Below are 27,393 nucleotides of genomic sequence, written 5' to 3'. Positions count from 1 at the left end.
GGGCAGGGAGAAGGGGGTGTCACCTGGGACATTGGGTCAGGGTTTGGGGGTGGCGGGTGGTGGGAAGGAGTGGCGGAGAGGGAGATTTTATTTTGGGGGGTCTGTGGGATAGGAAGAGTGGCGGGGTGGTGGTGGTGGGTGGGTTGTTGTGGGGTCGTGGGGGCTGGGCTACCTGGGAGGGCTAGTCGTGGAGGGCAGCTGTGGAGGGGCGCAAGGTGGCCCTCCCTGGGGCTGCGGGGCCAGCGGCTGTCAGGGGCATGGTCGGGGAAAGGCAGTCTGGGAGGTGGGGGAATACTTTCCCGCTCCCCGGGCAAGTTGGGAGGCTCTGCGGCTGGGAAGAAGCAGGGCTACTGTGTCCCGCAACAAGGCTCAGATTCCAGGACGGGGGAAGGAGGCAATGGGGAGGCGCACGAAGCGCACCTCCCAATTGGCTACTTGGGCCCCGAGTGAGTGACACTCACTTTGCGCCTCCTGATTCGCCCCTCTGAGTTTTTTATCACGGATGGCGCCCGCCCCTTTCTCCTCCCAACTTGCCCTTAGGGCTTTATTAATACCGCAGAGTGGTTACAGATTGTATATAAATTGGCGGGTATCTTCAGGAGGAGTGGCAACAGTGCTGGTACCCCCTCCAGCCAAGCTGCTTACCCTGCTGTGAACCCTGTGAAAGGGTTGTTTGATCCCCAAAGGGGTCCCGACTCCCAGGTTGAGAACTACTGTTTTAGGGAAATGGTAGGTTAGGGACTTGTGAGGGGAGAACGAAATATCCCAAGAGACAAGCCAAACCTGTTTCACTATATGCTGAGATTCTTGAGTTTATTTATATTTGGATTTGTACCCTGTCCTACCAAGCAGGCAGACTTGGGGCAGCTTCCAGCACTTTAAAATCACATATATAGCTATGCAGTAAAATTTATCTTTAAATTAACATTAAATTAAGATATTAAAACTTAAAACCATTAAAACCTTCAAAATTGATCATACCAACTGACTCACCTGCATACATTACTGCAGCTTTCCCCAACCCACAGTCCGGGGACCAGTACCGGTCCATGGATCAGTCGGTACCGGGCCGTGGCTCCTCCTCATCCTCCTCCCTGACTGCTGCCTCAGGGGCTGCCCTGCCATTCTGCTGCTGGCTAACCTTTGGTGCTCTCCAGCGGCCACCATGGCTGGGGCTCCCTCTCAGCATGGCACTGCGCAGCTGCTGTTGGCAGCGCCCCCTAGTGGGGGACAGGAAGTCAAGGGTGCCGGCGGGAAAGCAAGCAGAGGAGGGGCTCAGGCGGCAGTGGTGATGTCCCTCGGAAAAAGGCTACCCCCCCTGGGCCCCAGTAAAATTGTGAAGCATTGTCCGGTCCCCAGTGATAAAAAGGTTGGGGACCACTGCATTACTGCATTCAATTTTCCGTTTCAGGGGGGTATATCCATATAGAGGAAGCCCGTTGGAGTTTCATCTCCAGGCATCATGATATTCACTGACTCTAACCAAATGCCTGGTGGAAGACTCCATCTTTCAAGCCCTTCGAAACTGAGCCAGCTCTTGGAGGGCTCACATCTCTTCCAAGAGCTCATTCCACCAGGCCATGGCTGGACTGAAAAGGCCCTGGCCCTGGTTGAGTCCAGATGTACTTCTTTAGGGCCAGGGATCACCATTTTGTTGGAACTGGATGATAGTAATGCCGTTCGGGAGGTTTAGTTAGCCAAGTGGTATCTTAGATACGCTGGGCTCAGACCGTGTATGGTCTTGAAAGTTAGCACCAAATATTGAGCCATTCTAAGGATGAGACAATACACTTGGAGGCAGCAATAAAAATTACCTCATATTCCTATTCTACCTCCCCAGGCTCTTATTAGTTATTAGCTAACATTGCAACCCATGCCAGAAGTAAAATCAACTTCATCTCACCTACTCAGACATGTGGGGAGCACCTGACTGTTGTAGTTCCCCACTATGAAATTGGGCCCAGGCTGGTGGGTAATATCACACAGTTTTCCCAGGGAAAGGCTGCCAGAGAAGAAGGAAGAGGAAAACCTGAAGATAGGAGGCAGATATAAGTAGGTTGGCTGGTAAGGAGCAGAAAAAAACAACAACAGAAAAATGGGAGAGGCTATAGGGGAACTGAGATGCCCTTGTAAATCTTTGTGACTCCCTGCTTGAGTCTATATAACATACACACATACATATATAAAACTCTCCAATCTCAATGGTCTTTATCAAAACTGGCAATCTTATACTGGATCAGGATAGAAGTCTTACACTTGAAAAACTTTCTTTAAGCCCCTACTTCTAGACTACTATTGGTTCCTGAAAAACTCTGTGTAGGTGGATTGATCTCTGACTGTGCTAGGCAGAATGAGATTTCTTAGTATTGCTAGGCAAACACAGGTAGAAATAGGTATGGTCCCTGTGTTTCTATCCTTTGTTACAGGAATCCTCTTAAAAACATATCCCTCTTGCAACTTCCATCCTATACTCACAGAAGAAAAATCTAAAGCTTGTAATTCATGCCAATCAATATATTGTTTTAAGAGCCTCTTGTGGCGCAGAGTGGTAAGGCAGCCGTCTGAAAGCTTTGCCCATGAGGCTGGGAGTTCGATCCCAGCAGCCGGCTCAAGGTTGACTCAGCCTTCCATCCTTCCGAGGTCGGTAAAATGAGTACCCAGCTTGCTGGGGGGTAAATGGTCATGACTGGGGAAGGCACTGGCAAACCACCCCGTATTGAGTCTGCCAAGAAAACGCTGGAGGGCGTCACCCCAAGGGTCAGACATGACTCGGTGCTTGCACAGGGGATACCTTTACCTTTACCTTTAATATATTGTTTTACAATAAAGGCTCAAAGGGTACTTAAGTTTTATATGAGCCAAACATTCTTAGTTGAACCAACTTGTAATTGGTTAATATTTATATCAGATAAATTTCCATGGTCCTTCTGAGTATGGCATCATTTCTTTCCAATTTGATCTTCCCATGGGTTGGATCCAGCGATACATTAGCAGAAATACAAACCTGTTTCACACTGTACCACTTGTGCAAACAACAGTGTTAGATATACTGAAATAACAACTGAGCATGTAATTACTTGCACAATACTCTGGATACAAAGTTCAAGTTAATGCAAGCTGCCAGTGCAGCCTTCCCTGTACATTTTCACCTTTTTTTGGCCATGGTCCTTTAGGAGCTCTTCTCAGATTCTGAGGCCCCTTTAGTAAACTGATCATTTGTACAATGAGCTAGGCTAAAAAAGGCCACAGCTATGGGCAAACTAGCCTATATTCAATGTACCTCATCTAAAATATATATATGACAGATTTCTAGAACATGCAACCAAGAGAAGCATGTGAATTCACTTTTTTCCTTGAATGCATGAATTCAAACTCACATAAAGGAATGGATAACATGATTTTCTTTTCTTTCCCATGATGAAGGTCAAACTTTCTTGCAATTAACATCATATGTATTGCATCAGATCAGTTGGCTGCAGAGGAGAGGACACACAGTAATGGGTTTAAACTTCAAGTACAACGATATAGGCTAGATATCAGGAAAAAAATTTCACCGTCAGAGTAGTTCAGCAGTGGAATAGGCTGCCTAAGGAGGTGGTGAACTCCCCCTCACTGGCAGTCTTCAAGCAAAGGCTGGATACACACTTTTCTTGGATGCTTTAGGATGGTTAGGGCTGATCCTGCATTGAGCAGGGGGTTGGACTAGATGGCCTGTGTGGCCCCTTCCAACTCTATGATTCTATGATTCTATGAGTTACATAGGTCTCCAATAAATGCTTTCAGCTCCCCTTCTCATATTTTCACTGTGGTCCCCTTCAAATTTGCCAGGGTTCTCCAGTGGACCATATGGTCCCCAATGAGAATGGCTGCTCACTGAATGTGGAAATCTTCTGCGGGATCCAACCCCCTTCTTTTGTTCCAAACCTATGTATATTCATTCTCATGCTCTTATTGAACTATCCTTATCCATGGTTCCTCTTAATATTCGTGAAACTAGCTGGGGATGGAGCATGTCTGGGGTGTCTGAGTTGGAATAGGACCAATCAGGGTGTGGCCACCTGATTGTCCCACCCCCTATAGCTCCCATTCTTCCTTGCCCCTTGGCTCACACATGGTGTGCAAACAGGAGGACAGATGGTGGCACTGCCACCCACCAGCCTGCCCAGCACTCCATGGGACTCTGCAAGGTGACGAGGGAGGGAGAATGGCCACCGCCTTCCCCCACTCCCAAAGCCCCACCACTGCCTCTGCGACACTCTGTGGGGCTCTCTAACGTCACACTGATGGAGCCACTGTCCACTGTCTCCCCCCCTCCAAAAGTCCCACAGCTGCCTCCACAGCACTTCATGGGGCTCTTGAGTATCACAGAAATGGAGGCATGGTGGCTACTGCCTCCCACCCTCCCAAAGCCCCACAGCTGCCTCTGTGGCACTCTGCAAGGCTCTCAAGCATCGCACGAACTGAGGGGGAATGGCCGCTGCTTCCCCCCTCCCAAAGCCCCATGGCTGCCTCCATGTTGCCATGCAGGGCTCTCCAGAGGGCCGGAGATGGAGCGGGGAATGGCTGCTACCTCCCCGCCCCAATGTTTTGTGGCCCCCTGTGTTCTTTGTGCTGCTGCCTCTGCTGGGGGAGGGCTAGAGCCTGTTGTATTTCGCATACAACAGGCTTATTTGCTAGTTTTATCATATTTATATGTTCTTTTAAGTTACTCAAATTCACCTTGGGGACTGTCAGCAGGTAAAAAGGCAGCATAAAAATGTATCAAATAAAGTAAATATCCTTATTTAATTCTGATTTTAATGTTGCTCCTACCCCAAGAAAGTGAGAGATCTTGAAACTTAAACCATATACAAAAATAAAATAATCCAGAATGGATTTAATTCAAGTGTCCCAGAAGTGTACAGAGATTTCAAGTACAATAGAGAGAGAAAACTAACTACACTTCATTGCAACCATATAACATAAAAATCCATTTAGTAATTTTCCAGAATCATGTTTGAAATATCCTTCTTTCATGGGCGGCACCATCAACATTGTGACAGATATTTTCCTCTCTTTTAATAGCACTCCAAAGAAGACATAGTGAAATACATCAAAACAGAAGGGAAGAAAAGGAAGTCTCTGTTACCAAGAAAACAGATTTGATTCAGCTACTATGTAAGGTTTATGCCACTCATCTACTGACATATGCTTGGCATATCTGGTGAGTTTAAGATTTCTAGCTAGCAAGGATTTTATACAATGCCAAAATAAAGGCATCATACACACTTGTAATTTTGCATTACTTATAACACTTAATTTTCATGGCCCAAACTTTCAATGCCTCATGTTCACTGAACGTTGTTCTAACCAGTGGTTAACAGCCTGAGCACTAAGTTGGGAACCTCAGCTTATTCATGTGTTTGCTGTCTGGACTTCATTAGTTCACTGCCTCTTAAAACCTCAGATCCTTTATATGAAAATAATCCCAACCACCCTTTAAGTTGCAGGATTACTAAAGTAATGTGAAATCCTTTGAACACTTAAGGAAGCCCACCATACAAATATTTAGGACAGGTGAAGCACTTGCAGACCTTTGTAGGAAGTGCAAAGATCATAAAAGCACTTGATACATCACTGAACCACGCAAGTTATTTGGCATAGACAGGAACAGCTGGATAACACTACAGAAAGTATGGCCTGCGTGTGCAGACAGGAAAGGAGAAACTGTAAAGCCACTTGCATGCCTCAAGCAATATATTTTTAATAAAACTATTTAGCAAGTTCTAATAATAAGTGTACTATAAAATATGCAATAAAAGGGGGAAAACAGAAAGCATTTTAAAATGGGCTTTAAAACATTTAATAATAATAAATATGCTGTCATTCCAGCATTTCCAGAGGGGACTTGATGTTTGGCTATAGAGCCGCATTTGTTTTTATGATGTACTTCCCTGCTGTGCTGGTGAATATATTTCCAAATCTGGTCAAGTTTAGAGGCCAATATGAAATTCAAAATACTACATTTAAGAGATAAATTACAGTGCCAGATTATGATTATTTTATTATTTTAACTAAATGAGAGTGGAATGTTTCACATAATTGTCAAAACATATTATTAATGTTAAATATCTTGAAAGACAAAGAAAAGGTTCCTAAACAAGACTGTATAAGGACAGACAAGAATAGAATCTTGGAGGAAAAGTCATCAGGTTCTTAAACAAGTCTGGGTTTAAGGTAATGAAAAATTAAAGAGAATGGTTTTGTAGATGTGATGGCATTGTGGGGGAATTTGTTCTGACCACAGATTGGGCTAGCAAAGTCCATAATAATAGCAGTGCCACAAAGTGGGCACAGCGTACAAAAGTGAAAAGAATATTTTTTCCTAAAAGCGCTTGAGACTTTTGCAGACATAGATAAACAAGGATTTATTTCCTGCAAATAAAGGTTTTAACTTCCTTTGTTTTTGATTAGGTAATAATGATACCCAGGTAAGTCAGATCTCATCAGCAGCTAAGCAAGGTCGGCCTGCTTAGACCACAAAGGAATACCAGGCTCATGATGCAGAGGAAGGCAATGGCAAATCACCTCTGAACCTCTCATGCCTTGAAAACCCCACCAGGGATTACAAAAAGCCAGCTGTGACTTGAGGACAACAAATAAACAAAAACAGATGACTAGATCTATGCCTTGCACAATTTTCTTTATATATTTTTTTAAAATTATATGCTGTAAACTTTCAACTGCCCAATAAACAATAAATAGAACATACGTTGATCTCTCAACTTATCTTGTTTGTGACAACGCTGAATTCCATAGTATGACAAAAATTTACATTAAAATTCCAGACATTTCATCCAATATCTGGAAGTAATTAGTTTGCTATATCTTTAGGTTACTGAACTGCATTTTTTTGTTATTTATAGGAACTGGGGGGGGGGGGAGAAAGATAGATGGGTTTTGCTTTCATGTTCTTCTGTTCTCAAAACTTTGACAAACTATTCAAGATTCAAATGCATATTAATGATAATAATAATAGCAATAATAACAATAATAATTCTATTTTTATGCTGATCTTTCCTGAAAATTCAGGAGAAGAGCAGCATAAATGTAAGCATTAAGACTTTTTGGTCTGCACAGATATTGTGCATTATTAAATTATTTCAAGTACTGAATTTGCTTGCTAGAAGCTACCCATGTAACCAGTCCAGATCAGCCAAATCAATCCTGGTGATCAATGGGGTGACAGATGTCACGACTGGATCACCCTCAGATCTTTAAGAGCTAGCCCATACTGAAAACATCCATAGAAAATTCAGAATGAACCACAGTTATATTTTGAATAGTTCCACCAGGCTTGCCACTCCTTTATTTCATTAAATTACTCCTTATTTATGTGTCTTAGAGACAGTAGGAAAGAAAACACTTTAAAGATGAGATGCTTTAATACATTATGAGGAGAGCCTCTTGTGGTGCAGATTGGTAAGGCAGCAGACATGCAGTCTGAAAGCTCTGCCCATGAGGCTGGGAGTTCCATCCCAGCAGCTGGCTCAAGGTTGACTCAGCCTTCCATCCTTCCGAGGTCGGTAAAATGAGTACCCAGCTTGCTGGGGGGGGGGGTAAACGGTAATGACTGGGGAAGGCACTGGCAAACCACCCCGTATTGAGTCTGCCATGAAAACGCTAAAGGGCGTCACCCCAATAAAGTATGGGTAGTGTTCTGATCCATCCAACTGAAATATAATTTTCTTACACTCTTACAATGCATTCCTCATTTTTGAGCTTTTCAAGTGGCAACTCTATATTACAAAGCCTGAAAGATAATGATATTCAGTGTGAAAGAAACCAGTTGCACTTTTAATGGGAGGGAATTTCTTTGAACTTGAGCAGTATTAAGATTTAGAGACTTGCCAAAGAAAAGCTGTGTCAAAAGTGAGGAGATCTGCCTCATCACATATCCAAAACCGTTTTTTAAATTACAATTACCCAATAGAGATTCCACACATGTCAAAAGAAGGAAAGATTACATGTACACATGTAAATGCTTGGGTACACACAGAATGTACACATCTTTAGACATATGCATGCTTGTGAGAGAAAGCGGGATGGCATGGCTGTATATGTGAAAGTCAGATCTGTTTTCCTTGGATAAAGAATGCTGTCTACCTCAAACCTAATGAACTTCTTGGACTTGGGGAGATGGTCCTCGTGGTCATATACTATTTGCTTCAGTATATATTCATACTACTTAAAATCATATATGCTATTAACAAGACACTGTACTGAAGATAAACTCCAACCAGTATATTTACAGGAAAGCAGAATTAATTAATATTTTTATGAGTGGGCATTGTAAGGTGATCCATCCATTATGGAAGTGATGTTGTTATGTACATTACTTTGACTCTTGCAAAATACTTGCATCCTCAGGGGTCTTCCATAGCACAATGGTTACAAATTGAAATCGCTACTGTTTTGCTGTTATGCACAACTTCGTTGACAATCTGCAACACTCCTGAAACCGATCTGCAAAAAGCGCTTCGTTGTAGCGCTTTCAGGGAAATCCCAAAAAGTGGATTCACCCTCCGGAAAGCGCTACACTCTTGCAACCAAACTGAAACACTAGCGGGAAAGTTCTGTGCGTTACCATTGTTGCGGTTTCTGCAAAGTCCCTCCCCCTAGCTCTCTCCTCTGATCTTCCAGCGAAGCGATCGCCATTTTTTTTTTCTCGGAGTGAGAGGAGATCAATGCACCGGCAAGCCTTCGTTTACCCAGCGAGGCTACCCTGGCTGCAGTCCCTCCCCAGAGCTGTTTTAAGTCACCAAGCACGAAGCAACACACAGCCCCGTTTGCTGGTTTATTTTCCCTTTATTTTTCACTGTATTTTCGGCCAAAAATCACGCCCGTGCGGGAGGGGGGGTTATTTTTTATCACTTGGGGGGAGCATGGCAACGATGAAACGGCAACTCAAACACCACCTGCTAGCTAGATGAGTCTCTCCGTTGCAACAAATCAACGCAGATTCGTTGCAACGTATTTTTTTTTAAACCTTCATTAAAGGGAAAGGGGCTTTTTGGGAGCATGATAACGGCCTCCCATTGGCTGCTTGACGGCCAGGGGCGGGACAAAGCTCGGCAATATCGCTTCCTGGCTAGCGATTTTTCCCGAGACCGGAAACCTGAGGGAAACGATAGAAACGCAACTGGATTCCACTACAAAGCCAGGTATGCATAACGATTAATTCCACTATTTAAAATGGCGTTTTTTCGTTCCGCAACCAATTTGCTACATAGATCCTGGTGCGGAATGGCCCTCACATTTTAGCACTTGGTTGTAGGTTACAAACAACTGAAGCTTAGAAAGGCAGCAGCAATTTCCATCTCAAGCCACTCTGATTGACAAGAGTCTAACCCACCCTTTCTTAACTTTTTTACCAGTTTTACCAGTTAACTTTCTTAACTGAAACATTCTTCAGGCTTCAAGAAACCTCCAAAATGATATGATCATGCAAAATATGGTTGGGAAGCATAGCTGTGTACATGCATAACCATCTTTCCCCTCCCCACCCCTCCTGTTCATCACTGGCCAACTTGGGATGGGGGGGTAGATCGACATGACCATATATGGTCATATCACCAGATAAATGTTTAACAAAGTTTTAAAATATATAAAGATTAATTCTCACCATTTGGGAAACTCTTCCACGGCCATAAAAAAAACTCTAGGGTTTCACGAAGGCCTGGTCTACACTTGAAATCTCAGTATACTTTGACCGTTCAAGAATACTGCTAAAAGGAAAGGCCTGTTCTGAAAACTCCTTGTCAACAAAATAATTTTAAAACAAAATTTCCTCAAGTCCTCCTGAGAAAAAGGACTCATTACTATCACTTTAGGATGGCATGCATCTTCAGAGACAAAAACCTATTTAATCAATTCTGTTCATTGCCTCAGTTCATTAGTAACTATCACAAACTGCTCTGTTATGACAACAAGCATTTGAGATAAATTGTATAGGCTTTACATTCATTTGGAAACATCCTTATTTGAGAATAAGGCAAGATGTCTATCAAACCGTAAGGAATTCCCAGTCAGGATCATAATTTAGTTTAGACAACACAAGGTACCACTGAGTATAAACTGTCAACTGACAAAAATGTACACAATGTAATACAAAGGAACTCAGAGTCATAACATTTTAAAGCAAGTTGTATTTATACTGGACATCTGGACCAAAAATAGGTAATCTCTTAACCAAGAAGCCAACTGGGAGGGGGGAGGGTCTTGAGATGAAGTGATTTCATAAATTTGTACATCTGTAATCCCAACTAATCCACAAATGAAATTTGTATTATGGGATAGAAAAGGAATCCATCTGAGAAGCCATGTATACAATCCAGGACATGACTGAAATGTTCCAACTCCTCTTCTTTATTCTTAGCACCAGCTATGTAGCTGTGCATCAGCGACCGTTTACGCACTGGGAACTTCACTGCCCAAGCTCCCATGCAGGAGCACAAATCGGGACTGGATGAGGTGCACCGGGCCAAATGCTCCCCCATGTGGGTGCAGGAAGGGTGCAACCTGCCACGACTAAAACTCCAGCCTGCAGCTCAGCATGAAACCTCCAGTGCATAAACTGTCAGCAAGAGGACTACAAAGGTCAAAGTGGCTGTGGAACAGCAAGACATGGATTGGTTTCCATGGAATATTTCCACTCAAGCAAGAGCTCTAGATGTGAAATAAAAGACAACCCATACTTCATTACTGCAAAGGCTGCCAAATATATCCTCTAAACACCACTAGTCCAATCAAAGTAATCATCTGAATATTGGGATCTTCTAAGTCCCACCTAGGATAAAAAATAGCAACTTCTCTTGTAACATTTACAAGCTTCAAATATTCCAGAATGATGAAATGGGTTAAAAAAGTTACATTATGATACAAATCAAGGATAAAGCCAAAGCAGAATATTAGAGACAAAAAAGCTACAGGGAATTTCATTCTGAAATATGTACAGAGGTGCCTCGTATTATGAAGCAATTTCCCCTTTTTTTTTAATTGTGGGAAATTCTGCTATTCCTAAAGCCACACTTAGTAGAACAATCTAAAGATACAGCCTCCATAGCTTGATCAGCCACTAGGGGGCGCTCCAGTGGCAAGAGAATATTCTATGATAGCAAATTAGCTAAAATAGAAAAGGTGTTTGATGCCAAACTTTGAAAGCTGCTAGACATGTGGCAACTTGGAATTATTTAAATAGAATAAAAGGCAGTTCCAGGAAGAATCTGGTATGTATTTGCATGTGAGAAAAGCTCTCAGAAAAGGACCTAAAGAGTCCTGGTCTTTCCATTTTGTTAGTCTGTATGGTGTTACTGGGTTTATGCACAGTTTTGTTGCAGTAAATTAACAGGGCTATCTCTGTGGGATTATTATAACAGAAAATACCACACTTATCTTATTTAGACCAGAAATCTGAAGAGATAAGCTCTAACTAATGACAGTTCATGCCAAAATAGATTTCTTTACAACTTTAAGGTCCAATCGGACTTTAGTGTAATTCTGTTTTTCCATTGGCAGAGGTTGGTTGGAGCATGATTTGTTTATACTTCTGATGATCTGAAAAAGTGTCATGGACAATGATGATGCTATATATCATCACCACCATTCTTATTCAGAATGAAGATGCATGTAAGTAATTTTGCAGCGAAAAGGTTGCCATAGTCTTTGTTAGCAAGAATGACAGAACAGAAATAAGTGAGAAATTGGATCTGAGAATGAATAAAGGAAAGCAGGGGAAATCGTGCTAAATTACAGCAGCACAATAACATCTCACTGAGTCTGGACACAGGTATTTAACAACTAGGCAAGGACTATTTTCCTTTGGTTCTAAGCTTGAATGTCAAAGCCTGGAGCTCAGCAGAAGACTAGCTTAGCAATTGGAAGCTTCCCCTCCCGTTCTTGTTTCTTTTGTTTTATTTTTCTTCCTCAGAATTGTTGGCTGTTTTGGGTCCTCACTGGGGAGAACACAGTGACATCATCTAGTATGAGGCAACCAAGACACATGCCCAGGGCACCATTTGATAGATGCCACTGTTCACAAACCTCCCCACACATCCACTGTGGCTCTCTGCTTGAAGGCCAGACCTAGCAAGAGAAAAGGAAGAAGAGCAAGGAGCATGCCCAGCAGCCCACCATGCCAACAGCTGGACCAGTCCCAGAAGGCCAGGCCAGGCCAGGCAAATGGCCAGCCAACCTCCCCATCCCTGATGGAGAGCTGCCTACCAGCTCCCTGGCCAAGCCACTTTGTCAGTCCCAGAGTGAGTCAGCCAGCCAGTCTCTTCTTCTCTCCATGTTGACTGTGATGGGAGGTAGGCAACTCTGGTGACAGGCCCAAGGGGAGCAGGCGCCTTCCAGCCAGAAGGGGAAAGTCTGGCAAGGGCCTTGGCACTTGGTAAGGGCAGAGAGAAAGAGAACAGGCAGCAGTGACTAACTTTCACTATCATTACAACAATCTTATATTGGAGGTATGTGTATTTGCAATAATTCATTGTTTCATTGTTTGATCTGACTTATTATGATTAACTAGAATTAAAGCCCATTGTAGCTGATACAACGGGCACTAGCGGGGGGGGGAGGGGGGAAATAGCAAAGAGAGAGGGAGATAGAAACGAAGAGAGTGATTAAGAGAGAGAGAGCTTGGCACTGTGCAGAGTAAGGGGAAGGGTTGTCCAGTCTGTAAGGGCATGAGGTTGACTATGTGTGTTATATGGGGGGTTGTGGTAGTGTGGTGACAAATGAGGCCATGTGTGTGGAGAGACAGGTGTCAAGAACCAGTGGTTTGGAATGTTAGTTGAGTGTGGGAGAGGACTGACCTTTGAGAATTTTGGCATAGTGGTTACAGATGAGCTATCAAGAGCCACGTCTTCAGATATGTGAAGGGAAAATCACACTGGAGACTCTTCTTAGTGGGAGATTACAAGGTAACCAATTCATCCCAGTTCTGTGGCTCTATTCCTTCTGTCTCCATTTTTTTACTTTTGATATAATGTTCTGTGCCCACATGCTTCTTTAACTGTTGCCCCTTAGAAGAAGAGATGGATTTTTGTACCCTGTTGTTTAATACCAAAAGGAGTCACAAAGCAGTTTACAAACACCTTTTCCCTTCATCTCCCCACAATAGACAACCTGTGAGGGATGTGGAGCTGAGAGAGGTCTGAGAGAACCGGGAATGGCCCACAGTCTCCCAGCAGGCCTTAGGTGTCTCTAAGCAGATTAAAATTGCATTCCCTTTCTCTCCCCATACCAGACATCCTGCAAGGGAGGTGGGGCTGAGAGCTCTGAGAATGGCCCACAGTCACCCAGCAGGCTTCAGGTGTCTCTAAGCAGTTTGAAATCACCTCCCCTTCCTCTCCCCTTAACACAGTGGTCCCCAACCTTTCTGAGGCTGGGGACCGGCAGGGCATCGGACTGCGGCCACTCATCGGGCTGCGCCTGCAGGCCGCGCCCCCGGGCCACGCCCGCACATTGGGCCGCGCCCGCACGGCCGCGCGGCCTGGTCCTGATTCCCTCTCCCCGCCCTCCCGCAGTAAGAAGTTTTTTACTGCGGGGGGGGCGGGGAGAGGGAGCCGCGGCCCGGCGCCATGGCCTTCGCGGCCTGGCACCGGGCCGTGGCCCGCAGGTTGGGGACCACTGCCTTAACAGACACCCTGTGAGAGAAGTGGGGCTGAGAGCTCTGGAAGAACTGGGAATGGCCCATAGTCACCCAGCAGTCCTCGGGTGTCTCTAAGCCTTCCCTTCCTCTCCCCATAATATGTCCACTGTGAGGGAGGCGAGCATAGGGGCCAGCCCAATCAGGGTGCGGCTGGCTGCACCCTGATTGGCCAATATTCAAGGCCAGACACCCCGGACACACTCCTCCCACGGGGGCGTTTCACAAATATATAGAGGAACCATTGATAAGGATATGGTATGGACATTAATTTGTACAGTTTGAATTTAGGACTCAACCACTGAAGAAACGATATTGAAAATAGAAATTATCTAGAAACCATTATGGTTGATTCTTTTATGTATATAAAAATTGAATTAAACTTGAATATATATTGTTAGTGCAAGTTAAACAATAGCAGGCAGCCAGTCCTGGGTGAGACATGCAGCTTGGCTGGTAGCAAATCACCTGGTAGTTGCTGTTGACCCAAGTCCAAAGAACTGTTTTTTTATTCCTGCTTTTTACTACCTGAAGGAGTTTCAAAGTGGCTTACAATTGCCTACTCTTCTTTCCCCCTACAACAGACACAGGTCAATGGGGTCGAGAAAGCTCTGAGAGAGAACTGTGACTGCCCAAGGTTACCCAGCTGCCTGCAAGTGGAGGAGTGGGGAATCAAACCCGGTTCTCTAGATTAAAGGCTGCCACTTTAACCACTACACCAAGCAGAACCTCAAAAACCAAAACAAAAAAACCACTGTCCTTTCCTGATGGAAACAAATGATTGAATACTATTGTGATTGCTGAGTGATGGCAACGGAAGGCATTTGTTTCTTAAGGCTGCAGGTGTTCCTTTAATCATTTTAAGAACTTCTGACCTCCATGTTTTTTTTTTTTAAGATTTCAGACTTTGGGTTTTTTTGCAGATATGGGGTTTTTCTCAGGTGTATAGAAAGATCTGTCCTCTATAGCCCTGGCTCCAATCTCTGCATTTATGTATCCATGGATGGAGTCACACATTCCATGTTCCCTTGCCGCAGGTCTTCCAGGACACTGTGCCTGGCCAGGGCTGAGATGGTGGCAGTGTCATGCACAATCAGGGCTGCCCTGCTGCAGCCATCCTGGATTTCCTTCCCCGTGCATAATTGGTCACTGCAGTGTTTGCACTACAGAGTTTGCACTGCAGTATCTCATGATTTCCTCTAACCGATAGCTAGAGATAAAATATATTTCCCTTTTATGAAACAGATTGCTATGAAAGAGAACATCTGAAATTGCTCCCAGTTAGTTTAGTGTAAGACTTGGAGAACTTGGACCAATTACCAAAAATGAGTCCAGAACAGCATATTCAAGTGGGTCCAATCTTATCTATTCAGCTAGTAGCAAAAGTTGGGGCTGGAGAACTAAGACTTGAAGTCAAGTTCCAAAGTATTTTACAAGGTTTTAACTTGTCCCCTATTCTGCTCAGCATCTCTAGGAAATCACGGAAGGAAGTCATAGGATCTGGAGAGAAGTGTCATTAATACGTTGTTGAAACTTTACTTTTCCTTTCCAGCAGGTCCGATAGTGACCATTTTGAACACATATCTGGAGGATGCCTGAATTGGATAAGGGCCAATAAATTATCTACTGAGATACTACTGGAGACAAGCATCAATGAGTAATATTTTTCAATTGCTGTGCCCTTTCTTTGAAAGGTAAAAGTTGCATCTAGATCAATTGCTCCGAATGTACATACAGGTTTCATGATGGTGCAGCCATTCTGATCATACTCGGACTTAATTACTGCAGTTCACACTGTAGGGAGCTGCCACTGAAGACTGCCTGTAAACTTCAATTACTGCAAAATGCAGCAGCAAGATTCCTTGCTGACTGATAAGTTGGGCTGAGAACTCATCTCACCAGTCTTGCAGGCCTTGCACTAAGTGCTACTTTATTTCCAAGTAAAATTTGATGCACTAAAAAGTGATTTTAGTCCTAAATGGTATCAGCTTTTGTACATTAAACCAGGCTTTCTCAAACAGGGTTTCATGAAACCCTGGAGTTTCTTGATGACCCTGGAATGGGTGGAAGTTAATTAATTTTTAATATACTTTAAAATGTGTTAAACATTTATTGGGTGATATGACTATATATGGTCTTGTCAACCTGCCTCCCTTCCCAAAATGGCCAATGATGGGCCTGGAGGGGGTGGGAGGGGGTGGAAAGGGAGGGGCCCAGGTTGGGCATGTACACAGCTATGCTTCCCAACCATATTCTGCATGATTGTGCCACTTTGGGGTTTGTCAAGGCCTGAAGAATGTTTCGGGGGGTTCTCAACAGTAGAAAAGTTGCCTTAAGCCTTGCCTTCTACTTCCAAAGATTCACAGTGATGTACCTTATCTTCTAATCAACATCCCCTTGTAATAAATTAGATGAAGAATCTAAGTACATGCTACAAAGTCCTTGGTTTGTGCTTTGGTCTGCTACAAAAATGTGCAATCAGATGTTGCAATTTACATGCAATTTTCAACCATACAACAGCTTCATGAGTCCAGCCCCAGGCCGAAAGAGGAATAAGACATGAATGAAACCTTCTTCAACTGATGCTATAATAAACAGAAGCTGAACACCAGAAGCTGAACACAGTTAATAGGAGAGTTGTGAAAGAAGAAAGAAAGAAAGAAAGAAAGAAAGAAAGAAAGAAAGAAAGAAAGAAAGAAAGAAAGAAAGAATATTAGTTTCACGAATATTAAGAGGAACCATGGATAAGTAGCCAGGGACCTAATCAGTGCCAGGATGGGAGACCAGTATGAAATGTAAACATGAAAAACAAATGCAAGCTAAATATGTTGTTTTATAACCAAATATTCTCCCATGGAATTTGGGAATGCCACTCAGAAGGGACAACAATTTTTTTATGTTCTTTTTAACCCTGCCATTTGGAGTACCTCCTCATAAGGGACTGTCTTAAGTTTTCAAAATGGTCACAGGTTATCTAGTGAGAACTGACAGGTTTTTGCCCATGTCTCCCCATTCTCTTCCAGCCCCTGTCCTGCATGGGTTTTGCCCATGAGCCTCATCCCTATAAACTTTTTGTGGTCAAAGGGATCCCTATCTTTCCTTTTCAAATTGGTTAAATTAAACCCTTCATTTTGATGAATCATGCAATGATTAGGAAAGCAGATCTACATTGCATCATATTTTTAAAGATGCACCTTTGGTACCATCCAGGATGCTTTTCAAGCTCCAGCAGCAGATAATTCTAATGAATAATGTATTTATGAGACAGAAGAGGGCTTGGTATAGCCTGATGTCATCAGAGGGTAAGTAGGGTCACTACTTGGAAGGGAGACCACCAAGGAGGACCCTGAAGAGGAAGGTAATAACAAACCACCTCTGCTTCTCACTTGCCCTTGAAAGCCTCTTGCAAGGTTCCCTGCAATTTGACAGTACTTTAAAGGTAAAGGTATCCCCTGTGCAAGCACCGGGTCATGTCTGACCCTTGGGGTGATGCCCTCTAGCATTTTCATGGCAGACTCAATACGGGGTGGTTTGCCAATGCCTTCCCCAGTCATTACCGTTTACCCCCCAACAAGCTGGGTACTCATTTTACCGACCTCGGAAGGATGGAAGGCTGAGTTAACCTTGAGCCGGCTGCTGGGATTGAACTCCCAGACTCATGGGCAGTGCTTCAGACAGCATGTCGGCTGCCTTACCACAAGAGGCAGTACTTTACATACACAATATATTTACACCAATACACCTCTAATCTGGAGATTTCCGACTCCTCTACATGAAGCTTGCTGGGTGACTTTGAGCCAGTCAGAGTTCTGCCAGCTCCAACTACCTCATAAGGTGTCCATTGTGGGAAGAGGAAGGGAATGTGATTGTAAACTACTCTGAGACCCCTACTCTTCTTCTGCTTCCTTTAGCACGTTTTACCTTGTTCTTCCTCCAAGAAAATCAGGACAGCATATATTTTCACAACAACCCTGAGAGGTAGGATAGGCTTAGAGAGTAACTGACTCCAAGACAACCGGTGATTTTCATAATTATTGGGGATTTTAGCCCACATCTCCACAGTCCTAATTCAGCACTCTAATTCCTGCATCATACAGGTTATATGCTTGCAGATATCCCATTCTATTTCAACCGCTAAAAATATGACACGAGGAAAATATAGTAACAAATACTATATACCATGATTTCAAGCAAGCCTTAAAGCCCTGCATTCTAAAGCCTAAACTGAGAAAAGTGATTTTGATGTTGACAGCATGATTACATTTTCCTTGAAATGAGTTTACTTATCTAATCTTTTTTTTTAATTCCAGAATCTCCCTCCAGTCTCTTCCATCACACTGGGACAATATGTAGAATAAACAGAGGCAAAATCCTTCCAATTGTTTTCACTTGAATTGTTCTCCAAAAAAACAGTTATGCTAGCCACACATGACAGCCAGACCTGAACAAATATGTGTATCTCCTCATACATATACCGAACACCGATTTCTCACCCCAAAGAGAAGACATTCAGTGTATTTAATGCCCAATATTCCACTGCCATCCTGGTTCACATACATTTCACTTCATTTGCTTCATTATTCCAGGTTTCTCATAGTCTCTCTGAATTTCAGAAAAGGATAGAGCATAGCATGGTGGACAAGTTCATACATTGCTGCTATATAGGCATTACTGCAAAAAAACACTTGCAAATTGCATCCTGCCTTATACTCCTTGGTTCTTGCCAAGAGCTCTGTAAGACTCACAACACCATAGTTTAATGTATTTATCTTGAAAATTACTTAGAAATTATTTATAGCTAAAGTAATCAAGTTCAGTCTCTGCCAACAGACATGCACACTTCTGGGTAAGGAGTTTCTGTAGGTTCTTTCTGTTCTTACATTTTGGTAAACAGTTTGGCAATAGCTCTCCATGGGAAGCTAGCTGGCTGTTCACACACACACACAAGAACTGCAGAAAACAAACACCAAACACATTTTTATTCTGCTATGTGGGGTTAAATTTCAAACCAACAGGAATAGCTGGAAATGTCCTGGAGCTACACTTTGCATAGAAACTTATTTTATAAACTTTTTTTCACTTTGATAAAATTAAGTTAAAACTGAAGTTTACAATATATAAAATGCTCAAATCTCGCTGCGCTACACATACATTCTGAATTAAATTGAACATTCAAGAATTTCTTGTTGGCAATTAAGAATCTTCTGGACAGCACTTTCAAATGGGAAGGTCAAGTCAATTTCCTGAAAACCATGTTGCTCTTTAGAAATTACGACTGCTTTCAGAAACACCAAAGCAAACGTTGGCAAATGGAAACACCCTCTGATCTTGTTATTATTTCTCTTTGCGAATCTTCACTACAGTCACACTGTCAAACACACCGGTTTCCCAAAAGCCTTTCAAAGCTTTTATCCAACAGCTATTCAGAACCAAACTGGAAAGTTTCAGCAATGCACGCTTTCCACTCCCAAGGACACAGAGCTGCAGTTCCACATTGTTGCCCTTGATAAAGAAGCCGGGAAGTCTGACTACCTTACAGCCTCCCAGACCAAGTCCCTCCTTTGCTAGCTTGTAAGCCAGACCGGGAAGCAACGGAGCTTCAAGTCCTTATCTGTCCCTGCAGTACTTTAAAATCCAATGCAAACATTAGATAAGAGAAATAACAACAATTCCTGATCCGCACATCCTCGGGAGCCGACTGGCTTGCTTCAACTGTGAATGTCAGAAGTCACCTATTGCATTTGTTTTATCTCACGACAGAGACAGGGCTGTACGGACCGGAAGACAGAGTATAAACTTTAAAAAGAGAGCGAGCGAGCGTGCAAACCCAAATCAACCTCCCTGCAGAAGGCTCAAACGGCCCAAAGCTCCAGAAAACAAAACTTTCGCAGCCCCCCCCCCCCAACCGCGTGCGCTCATACTTCTTGCCTTAACCTCCAGACCCAGGCACCCTTTGCAGTACAAAGCCACATCTTGGGCTAACCTACACACTGCAAGGGTCAGCCCTGCATCGGCCAACCTGACCCCTGTCTGCCAAGGCCGAAGGCGGGGAGTGGACGGGACGTCTCCGGGCCACACGCGAAAGGTGTTGGTGGACAGGTACCTCCCCCCCCCGCCGCCGCTCTTTGATCCCCCAGCTATGACGGCGTGGGTTGGGGTGGGGGGAGAACTAATCCCCATCCAGTGATCCGGTCACATGACGCCCGGGGAGCTGCAGCGGTGGGAAGGCACCCTGGGGCCGGCTCCCGCGGGCCGGGGCGCTTGCTTACCTTCGCCTCCGCCAGCAGCTCGGGCTCCTCCTCGTAGTAGCCCTGGCCGGACTCATAGGCAGCGGCGGTGGCCGGCTCGCGAGCGCCCAGCAGCCCCAGAGTCGCCGCCGCCAGAGAGCAACCCAGCGAGAGGACTCCCAGCAAGTGCATCGTGCAGAGCGGGCTGGGTGGAGGGGGGGCCGGCCGCGGCGGAGGGAGGCAGCCGGCGGGGTGGGCGCCACGGTGGGGCTCCCTCGACAGCCCGGCCACTCCGCAGCAGCAGCTTCGCTTCCGCGCGCTGGCAGCGCCGCCGAGCCCTCCCGCCCCTCCGCTCGCCCGTTAGGCGCTCGCGGGACGGGGAGTCGTCGCCCCCAAGTTCACTTCGGGTCTGTCAGGTGGAGTTTGAAAAAGAGGGGGGGGGGGAAGTGTGTGTAAGAGGAGAAGTTTTCGAAAAAGAAAGCCCCCGGAAACCGGACATCCGAGCCGGGCTCCCTCCGGACTCCAGCGGGGTTGCCGAGCCCACGGTGGTGTGGAAGTGGCGGGCGGGCGGGCGGGTGGGGGGAGCTGGCTTCCTCTTCAGGCACCGGCCCCCCCGGGTGGTGGTGGTGGTGGTGGTGGTGGTGGAGGGGGGGACGGAGACGACGAGGACTAGATGCCAATGAGGAGCGGAGCCGGCGAGGGGCAGCCGCGCGCTTTCGCCTCCCCCTGGCTTCCCTGGGGGTCTGGAAGGGCCAGCGGCGCCGGCAGGGGCCGGGGAGCGGGAGCCTCTTCAGCGCGTGGAGCTGAGCAGCAGCGGCAGCGACCGCGGGGAGCGGGCATGGCTAAAGGCGCCCTCTGCCTGCACCTCAGAGACTAGTGGCTGGCGAGGGAAGGAAGAGGAGGGAGGGAGGACGGAGGGCGCCCGGGTCGATGTCGTCTCCGCAGCCGTCCCCTCCCCTTCCCTTCCCTTCCCCTCCTCCTTCCCTCTGGCATCTCTCCCTCCCGCCCCGCTTCCCCAAAACTCCCTTCGGAGCGGCAGCAGCAGACAGCCGCGCTCCGCCGGCGCTGCTTGGAGGGCACCCGTGGAAGGCGCGTGAGCGAGCGGCTGCCGCACTTTCCCGCCACGAAGGCGTGAGGCAAGGAGGAGCGACTCCAATTAAGCCGGCCTGCACCCTCCACGACGGATGGGTGCGAGAACCCCCCCTCCCACACACTTTCAAATTGCCGGGGGAAATTGGGGGGGGGGGGGGTTGTTATTAGCCACCCGGATTCATTCCACCATGCAAGAGGCCAAAGATTCCCCAGACTACCAAGACGTGGGGCAGCTTGCCGTAGCTACCTTGCTAAAGTACTTGCGGACGGGCAGGAGGCATATTATGCCTCTCACTGGATTGCCGGCACCAGAAGAGTCTGTGGGGATATATTGTGCGCTGATTTCGACCACCTGCACAGCTAACATGTGGTGAAATGGTCCAAGGGAGACTTTGTAAGCAAGTTATATTTACAGGGAAAGTTAAGTCTTCCTGGCTACCTACTGCAACAAAATTTGAGTCCAGTGGCACCTTTAAGACCAATAAAGATTTATTCAAGGTGTGAGCTTTCCCGTGTATGCACTCTTCCCCAGACAAAGGAACAAGGATCATGAGAGTGTAGATATGAGGAAAAAGTAAATTAGCAAATTAGTAAACTGTGTCATAACATCCAAATTATGCAGTATGCTAATTCTTTGCTAAAAATGCTAATCAGTTCTTTGGGTTCAATTCTAGTTCACAAAACACTGGAGAAATAAAAATGTCAAGGTTAGTCAATAATGGCAGACATTTTCCCACTTGTGAATAAAAGTAATTAAAAGAGACTAGTTGCTTGCCCCATCCATCTCCACCCAAGCATGATGGAAGCATCCTGACAAGTGACAAGCCCTGTTGAGATGTTATGCCCACCTATCTACCTTGTGCCTACCTATGGTTGAGGATTTCCAGAAATGCCAATGGTACAGTAAATTATTTTTAAAGAATGAATAGGTGACTTTGTGGTTTTTAAATGGCTTTTCAAATTATATTCCAGTATACCAAACGTAGATTAGTTAGATCTGTCATGTTTCCGATAGCCCCTTATGGCTGTGAAAGTTGGCCAATGAAAAAAATCAAGCAAGAGAAGAATCGATCAATTTGAACTCTGGGGTTGGAGAAAGCTCCATGGACAGCAAAAGTCACAAACAAGGAAATACTACAGCGAATAAATTCTGATATATCATTGGTAGGCAAAATCATGAGACTGCCCCACTTATTTTAGCCATATCATGATGCAACTCAATGGAAAAAGCAACTATACTAGGATTGGTCAGTGGCAAAAGGAAACCAGGCTGACAAAAGGTGCAGTGGTAAGACATGATTGATTGAAATGGACTCCACTGTACAGCTGAGGTGGTGTGGGATCCAGGATCATGGCAACAGCTGTTCCATGGGATCATCAGAAGTTGGACACAACTCAATGGCTGAAAAAAAACAACAATATAGACTTGTCAAGAACTATACCTACTTCTTTATAGGCTCCTTTCATGCACCAAAATCTATGCTGAAATAAAATGTTATTCTTAAATTTCCACAGTATCTTTGAGTTCATTTTTCCTACAACAGACTAACATATCTGTCTACCTGGAATGATCATGGAACATAGGGATCTATTCTGTGTAGAGCTGTCCTTGAAGACAGGTCAAAGTTGCAGCTACCACAAAATTCTGATACTTTCCTAATGAGCAAGTAGGCTACAGAAGCACTTTGAGTTATTTGCAATATTTGTATAATAATTGTGCTTCTGGGCCCTATGCAGGGTTACAAAGCCAGGTATACCTTTGGGATCAGTTCCTCCATATGTACTTTTAAGATAGGCTAAGTGAACTCTACTATGTTTTGGTTACTCAGGAGGTAAGACCTATAAATGTCTTGAGACAGGGCTTTCTTAGTGGTAGTACTACAATCATACAGTAACTTCTTAGGAAGGTTTACCAGGCAACATTTAAAATTGAAGTGAGACATTTAAAATGATGCTTTTATTATTTTGTTGTATTTCCTTTTGTCATTTAAGATTTATTTTGCAGCATTTTTGTACAATGCTTGTAAATTTTTAATAGAAACAGTTACCACACCTCATAAATAAATGATCTGCGTAAATTGGAATCCTACATAAACATCCTAAAACAGGGCTTAGCAATACTAACTAGGTGCAAAATATCTATTTATTGTGTGCTTGCAGATGGTCAACAGGTCCATCAACTAAACATACAGACTAATACCAGCTATAAGTGTTAAGAACTTTATAGATTCAAATGAGTAGCTGTGCTGGTCTGAAGTAGCACAATAAAATCAGAGTCCACAATAAAAACTTAGTTGGTCTTAAAGGTACCACTGGACTCAAATTTTGTCTTGCTGCTTCAGACCAACATGGCTACCTATTTGAATCTATCCAATTGGTATAGTTTCATTTCATCCTGCCTCGTTGCCACTTTTGCTAGGTAGAATTTATTCTCTTCCATGCTCAGGGATGGTTGGGACAGATAATTAAATAACATGGTGAAATGGAAAACTATGACTCCCATAAGACTGAAAACACGTACAAAATAATAATAACATGGATTTAGGCAAACACCAAAAAGAAAAATGTTTTTACAAATACCCTAGTGCAGTGGTAATCAACCTGTGGTCCTCCAGATGTTCATGGACTACAATTCCCACGAGCCCCTAGCAGGGGCTCGTGGGAATTGTAGTCCATGAACATCTGGAGGACCACAGGTTGACTACCCCTGCCCTAGTGTGTGTTTTTAAGTGTCAGAGTGGCTTGATTATTTATCTAAATGATCTTAGAAGAGTGAACAACAAAGAGGGGTCTATGGGGAGCAAAACAAGGGATCCCACTTGGCTGCGTGATAGTACACATGCATGAAATATGGCTGATGGCACAGTAGTGGGGTGGTGTTTAAGATGTGAAAAGTCAATTACTGATCACTTCAGGTAGAACTGTTCAATGAAAAATCAGGTTCTCTGCTCACAAGCAGAGAGCAAAGTAGGAGCCAAACCTAAACTTTTAAAAATGAATAAGTTGCAGTTGGACAAGGTTAAAGACTATGAACTGGGGTGATGCATGATGCTGAAAAATGTTGTGTCCCTTGTCTTGTGGAATCACCTGTCTGACAAGAAGAAGAAGAAGAATTGGTTCTTATACGCCGCTTTTCTCTACCCTGTTAGGTGGGTGAGGCTGAGAGACCCCTGATATCACTGCTCGGTCAGAACGGTTTTATCAGTGCCATGGCGAGCCCAAGGTCACCCAGCTCGTTGTCCGCACTCCTAACTACTACACCAAACTGGCTCTCAGGGTTAGTATGGATCCAGTGCTCTTGTCATTTTGCAAACTGTAAAACAGAGTTGTCAAGGTAATAGTTGACATACCAAACTTTTTTTCTTGCAACGTTTTCTTGAAAACGGGAAGTATAAAGTACAAGTAAATAACTGCAAAGTAATGGTGAACATATGTTATTTTATAACTGAAAATGAACATTTTTCACAAGAGCTCTCCCAGTTCTTCATAAACTTATTTTCAGAGTACAGGCTCAGTAGTTGGTTAATCCAGATAAACCCATTTCTAGAAAGCATTTCACATTATATTATAGATAGGAATATTAGATCTTAAATAGAAAATTTTCAAGCAGTTTTCTCAATGGAAACTTGAAGCACTGTTACTAAAATCCAAGTCTCAATCTCTTAATCATGTTTGTGTTGTAATATACATGGTACGTCTATCAAGCACATTCCTTTGTGCTGTCTAGACACACCTGATATGGCCACATGTTTTGTACAAATGCATAAAGACAAAAAATGATTGTTAAGACACAGCCATTTCAGAAGCAGGATATATCAAAGATAGGAAATGTCAGATGGGCAAAGAAATAAGGAAACATGAGCTGAAAGGGCAAGGGTTAGATGTGAGGAGACATATCAACCATAGCAGTGGCACCATTATTGCCTTTACATTTGGAATATGTGGGACAACATTCCGAAAAAATGAAGCCGTTAAAAGAGTCCCAGATGGTGCCAATTTAAATTTGTTACATACAAAAATTTGAGCTTTATTTGAGTTTCCTATGGATTATACATAAGATAATTTATAGAGCAGTTATTCACTTTGCAGCTCAGTTCTTAGGATGCTCTAGAACCCTATGATCTCTTACACACATTTTAAAAGTGAATATAAACTCCACAACAATATATGCTAAAGTAAAAAAAAAATGTTAATCCCCCCTCCCTGCAGACTAAATATAACTTCTGCTTTTAGATATTCTGGTTAACTGTTTGGTTATTTAGAAAACTTTGAAATATTTTTGGGAGCTTACAGATGGAGGAATCTAAAGATGTAAGCTACATAAATTCAAAACATCTGAAATGTTTATGTAATTTGTCAAATGAATAGTTTATGTGACAGTATCGGAGCCAATGTTTGTGGCACAATGACTGTGGCAGTAAACCAGTGATAATTCCAACTATTCTCACAAAAAGGAGAGTAACTTTTGAGTATGTGGAAAGTGCTATTGCCATCACTAGAAAAATGGTCATTTGGAAATCATCTTTTGCATGTTACCTCCAGTGGTTCTGTTCTTGATGTACTCTGATCTTTAAGGGAAATTATTTTGAAAACAATTACAAAGGACTTTATTTAAAATAATAAATGGAAAAGGAAATAATTTGCTGATGGTTTGTCGCAGGGAAAGGCATATTTGTCCTAATACATTTTTATATATGTCATATGAGCACATGAGTTGAATGTTTAAAAATGATGTCAAAATTTACCGATGAGTCTTACCTAAAGAATAAAGTACAAAGAGCCCCGATTAGGGTTGCCAACTCCAGATCTGGTGGGGCCTGGGAAAGGTGGAACCCCAGCAAAACATAGTCCCACAAAACCCACCCTCCAAAGTAGCCATTTTCTCCAGGGGTTCTGTCATCTTGAGATCTCTGGGCTCCACCTGGAAGCTGGCATCCTAGCCCCATCAATGTTGGCACTAAGGATGGGCGATTCGGATTCGGAAACGCCCGAATCGGCCGAATCGGGGCCGATTCGGGCGTTTCCGAGCCAGAAACGGTCCGAATCGGACCTCTGGCGCCCCCTAGCGGTCCGAATCGCCGAGATTCGGCGATTCGGGCCGAATCGATTCGGCAGGCCCGAATCGATTCGGCATGAGTCGGAGGCTTCAGGCAGCCGTTGCCTGAAGCCTCTCTGCTGTTTGGCTTTTTTTTTTTTTCAAACAGTATTTTTTTGCCGCCTAAAATGGCGGCGGGGGGGAGGGGGGGAGTGAGTGGCCAATCAGAATGCCTATAGCTTTTCAGCTCAGGCATTCTGGCCACTCACAGAAGACTTTTTATTTTTAAATCCCCTTGCTTTGTAGCCTGCCCGGGAGGAGGCTACTTAAAGCAAGGGGCTGCTTGCTGGAGCTCACTTTGAGCTCTGGCTGGCTGGCTGACTCCTAAGCTCTGCTTGGTTGAGCAGCCTGCCTGCCCTGCCTGCCTGCCTCCTCTCCTGGGTGGACTTCTGGACCTGGCTGTGGACTCTGCGCTGGACAAGACAGCAATAGTTTGTTTTAGGGGTTTTTTTCTTCTGCTTTTCTATTTTTCTCTATTTTCCCCTCTCTCTCTCTCTCCCCCTCTCTCTCTCCTCTTTTCAAAAGTTTTTTGCCTTTGGGTTTCTGTGGGTGGGGGCCTGGGGGGGTTGGGGAATTGTGTTTGCTGTTCATTGTGTTAACTGTTTGCTGTGTTGTTTTTTGTTAAAGTATTTTGGGGGTGGGGGTTGGGGCTTGTATTTTAAAGTTGCCTTGCCTTGTTTCTGATTGTTTTTTTTTGGGGGGGGGTTGGTTGTTTTGGGTTTTTTTCTACAGGTTTCCTCAGTTGCCACCTTTGGGCTTCGTGCCCTGGGTGGCAGCTGGTTGTTTGATAGGTGTGTAGGTGTTTTTTTGGTGGGGGGCTAGTTTTAGTTTAGTTTGTTCTTTAGTTTAGTTTAGTTTGTTAGGTTGTGTTTGTTAGGTTGGTTTAGCTTAGGGCCTTGCAGGGCCAGTTTTTGCCAGCCACCTTTGGGGGAGTGCCCTGGGTGGCTGCTGCTTGTTTGTTGGGAGCTGTTTCTTTGGTAGAGTTAGCTTGTTTGGTTAGGGCCCTGCGGGGCAAGTTTTTCTTGGTGGACACCCTTGGGGGAGTGCCCTGGGTGGCTGCTGGTTGTTTGCAGAAGCTGTTTGGTTGGCCTAGGCTAGGCTTGGTTTGATTTAGCAGTTTGGGCCTTGCAGGGCCACTTTTGCTTGGTTGCCACCTTTGGGAGAGTGCCCTGGGTGGCTGGCAGCTGGTTGGTGTTTTGGGGATTGTTTGTTTCCTTCCTGGGGGGAATTGCTGCGTTCTTCTTGGGGTGTCCAATTAGTGACCCTTTAAATAGGCAGTAAAATCCATAGTG

The 27,393-nt window shown here is 44.4% G+C and overlaps 1 protein-coding gene across 4 annotated transcripts in view; it reads right to left on the bottom strand.

Moving 5' to 3' along the window:
* Window positions 1-20,816, bottom strand: part of VEGFC (vascular endothelial growth factor C) — a 63,795-nt gene extending 42,979 nt beyond the window's left edge. Inside the window, exon 1 of one of the 4 annotated variants that reach the window (XM_077302383.1) lies at window positions 19,957-20,816. In XM_077302383.1, coding sequence (XP_077158498.1) covers window positions 19,957-20,106 — 150 coding nt within the window. In that variant the 5' untranslated portion in view covers window positions 20,107-20,816. Of the gene's footprint in view, window positions 1-3,377; window positions 3,432-19,674; window positions 19,808-19,956 lie in introns of those variants that run through there. The other 3 variants (XM_077302382.1, XM_077302385.1, XM_077302384.1) reach the window with 3 other exon arrangements.
* Window positions 20,817-27,393: the final 6,577 nt, after the last annotated feature.

The sequence above is a fragment of the Paroedura picta genome, chromosome 10, assembly GCF_049243985.1.
Source record: "Paroedura picta isolate Pp20150507F chromosome 10, Ppicta_v3.0, whole genome shotgun sequence".
NCBI lineage: Eukaryota > Metazoa > Chordata > Lepidosauria > Squamata > Gekkonidae > Paroedura > Paroedura picta.
The sequence above is the reverse complement of the archived record's forward strand: the minus strand, read 5'-3'. Positions and strand labels throughout refer to the sequence as shown.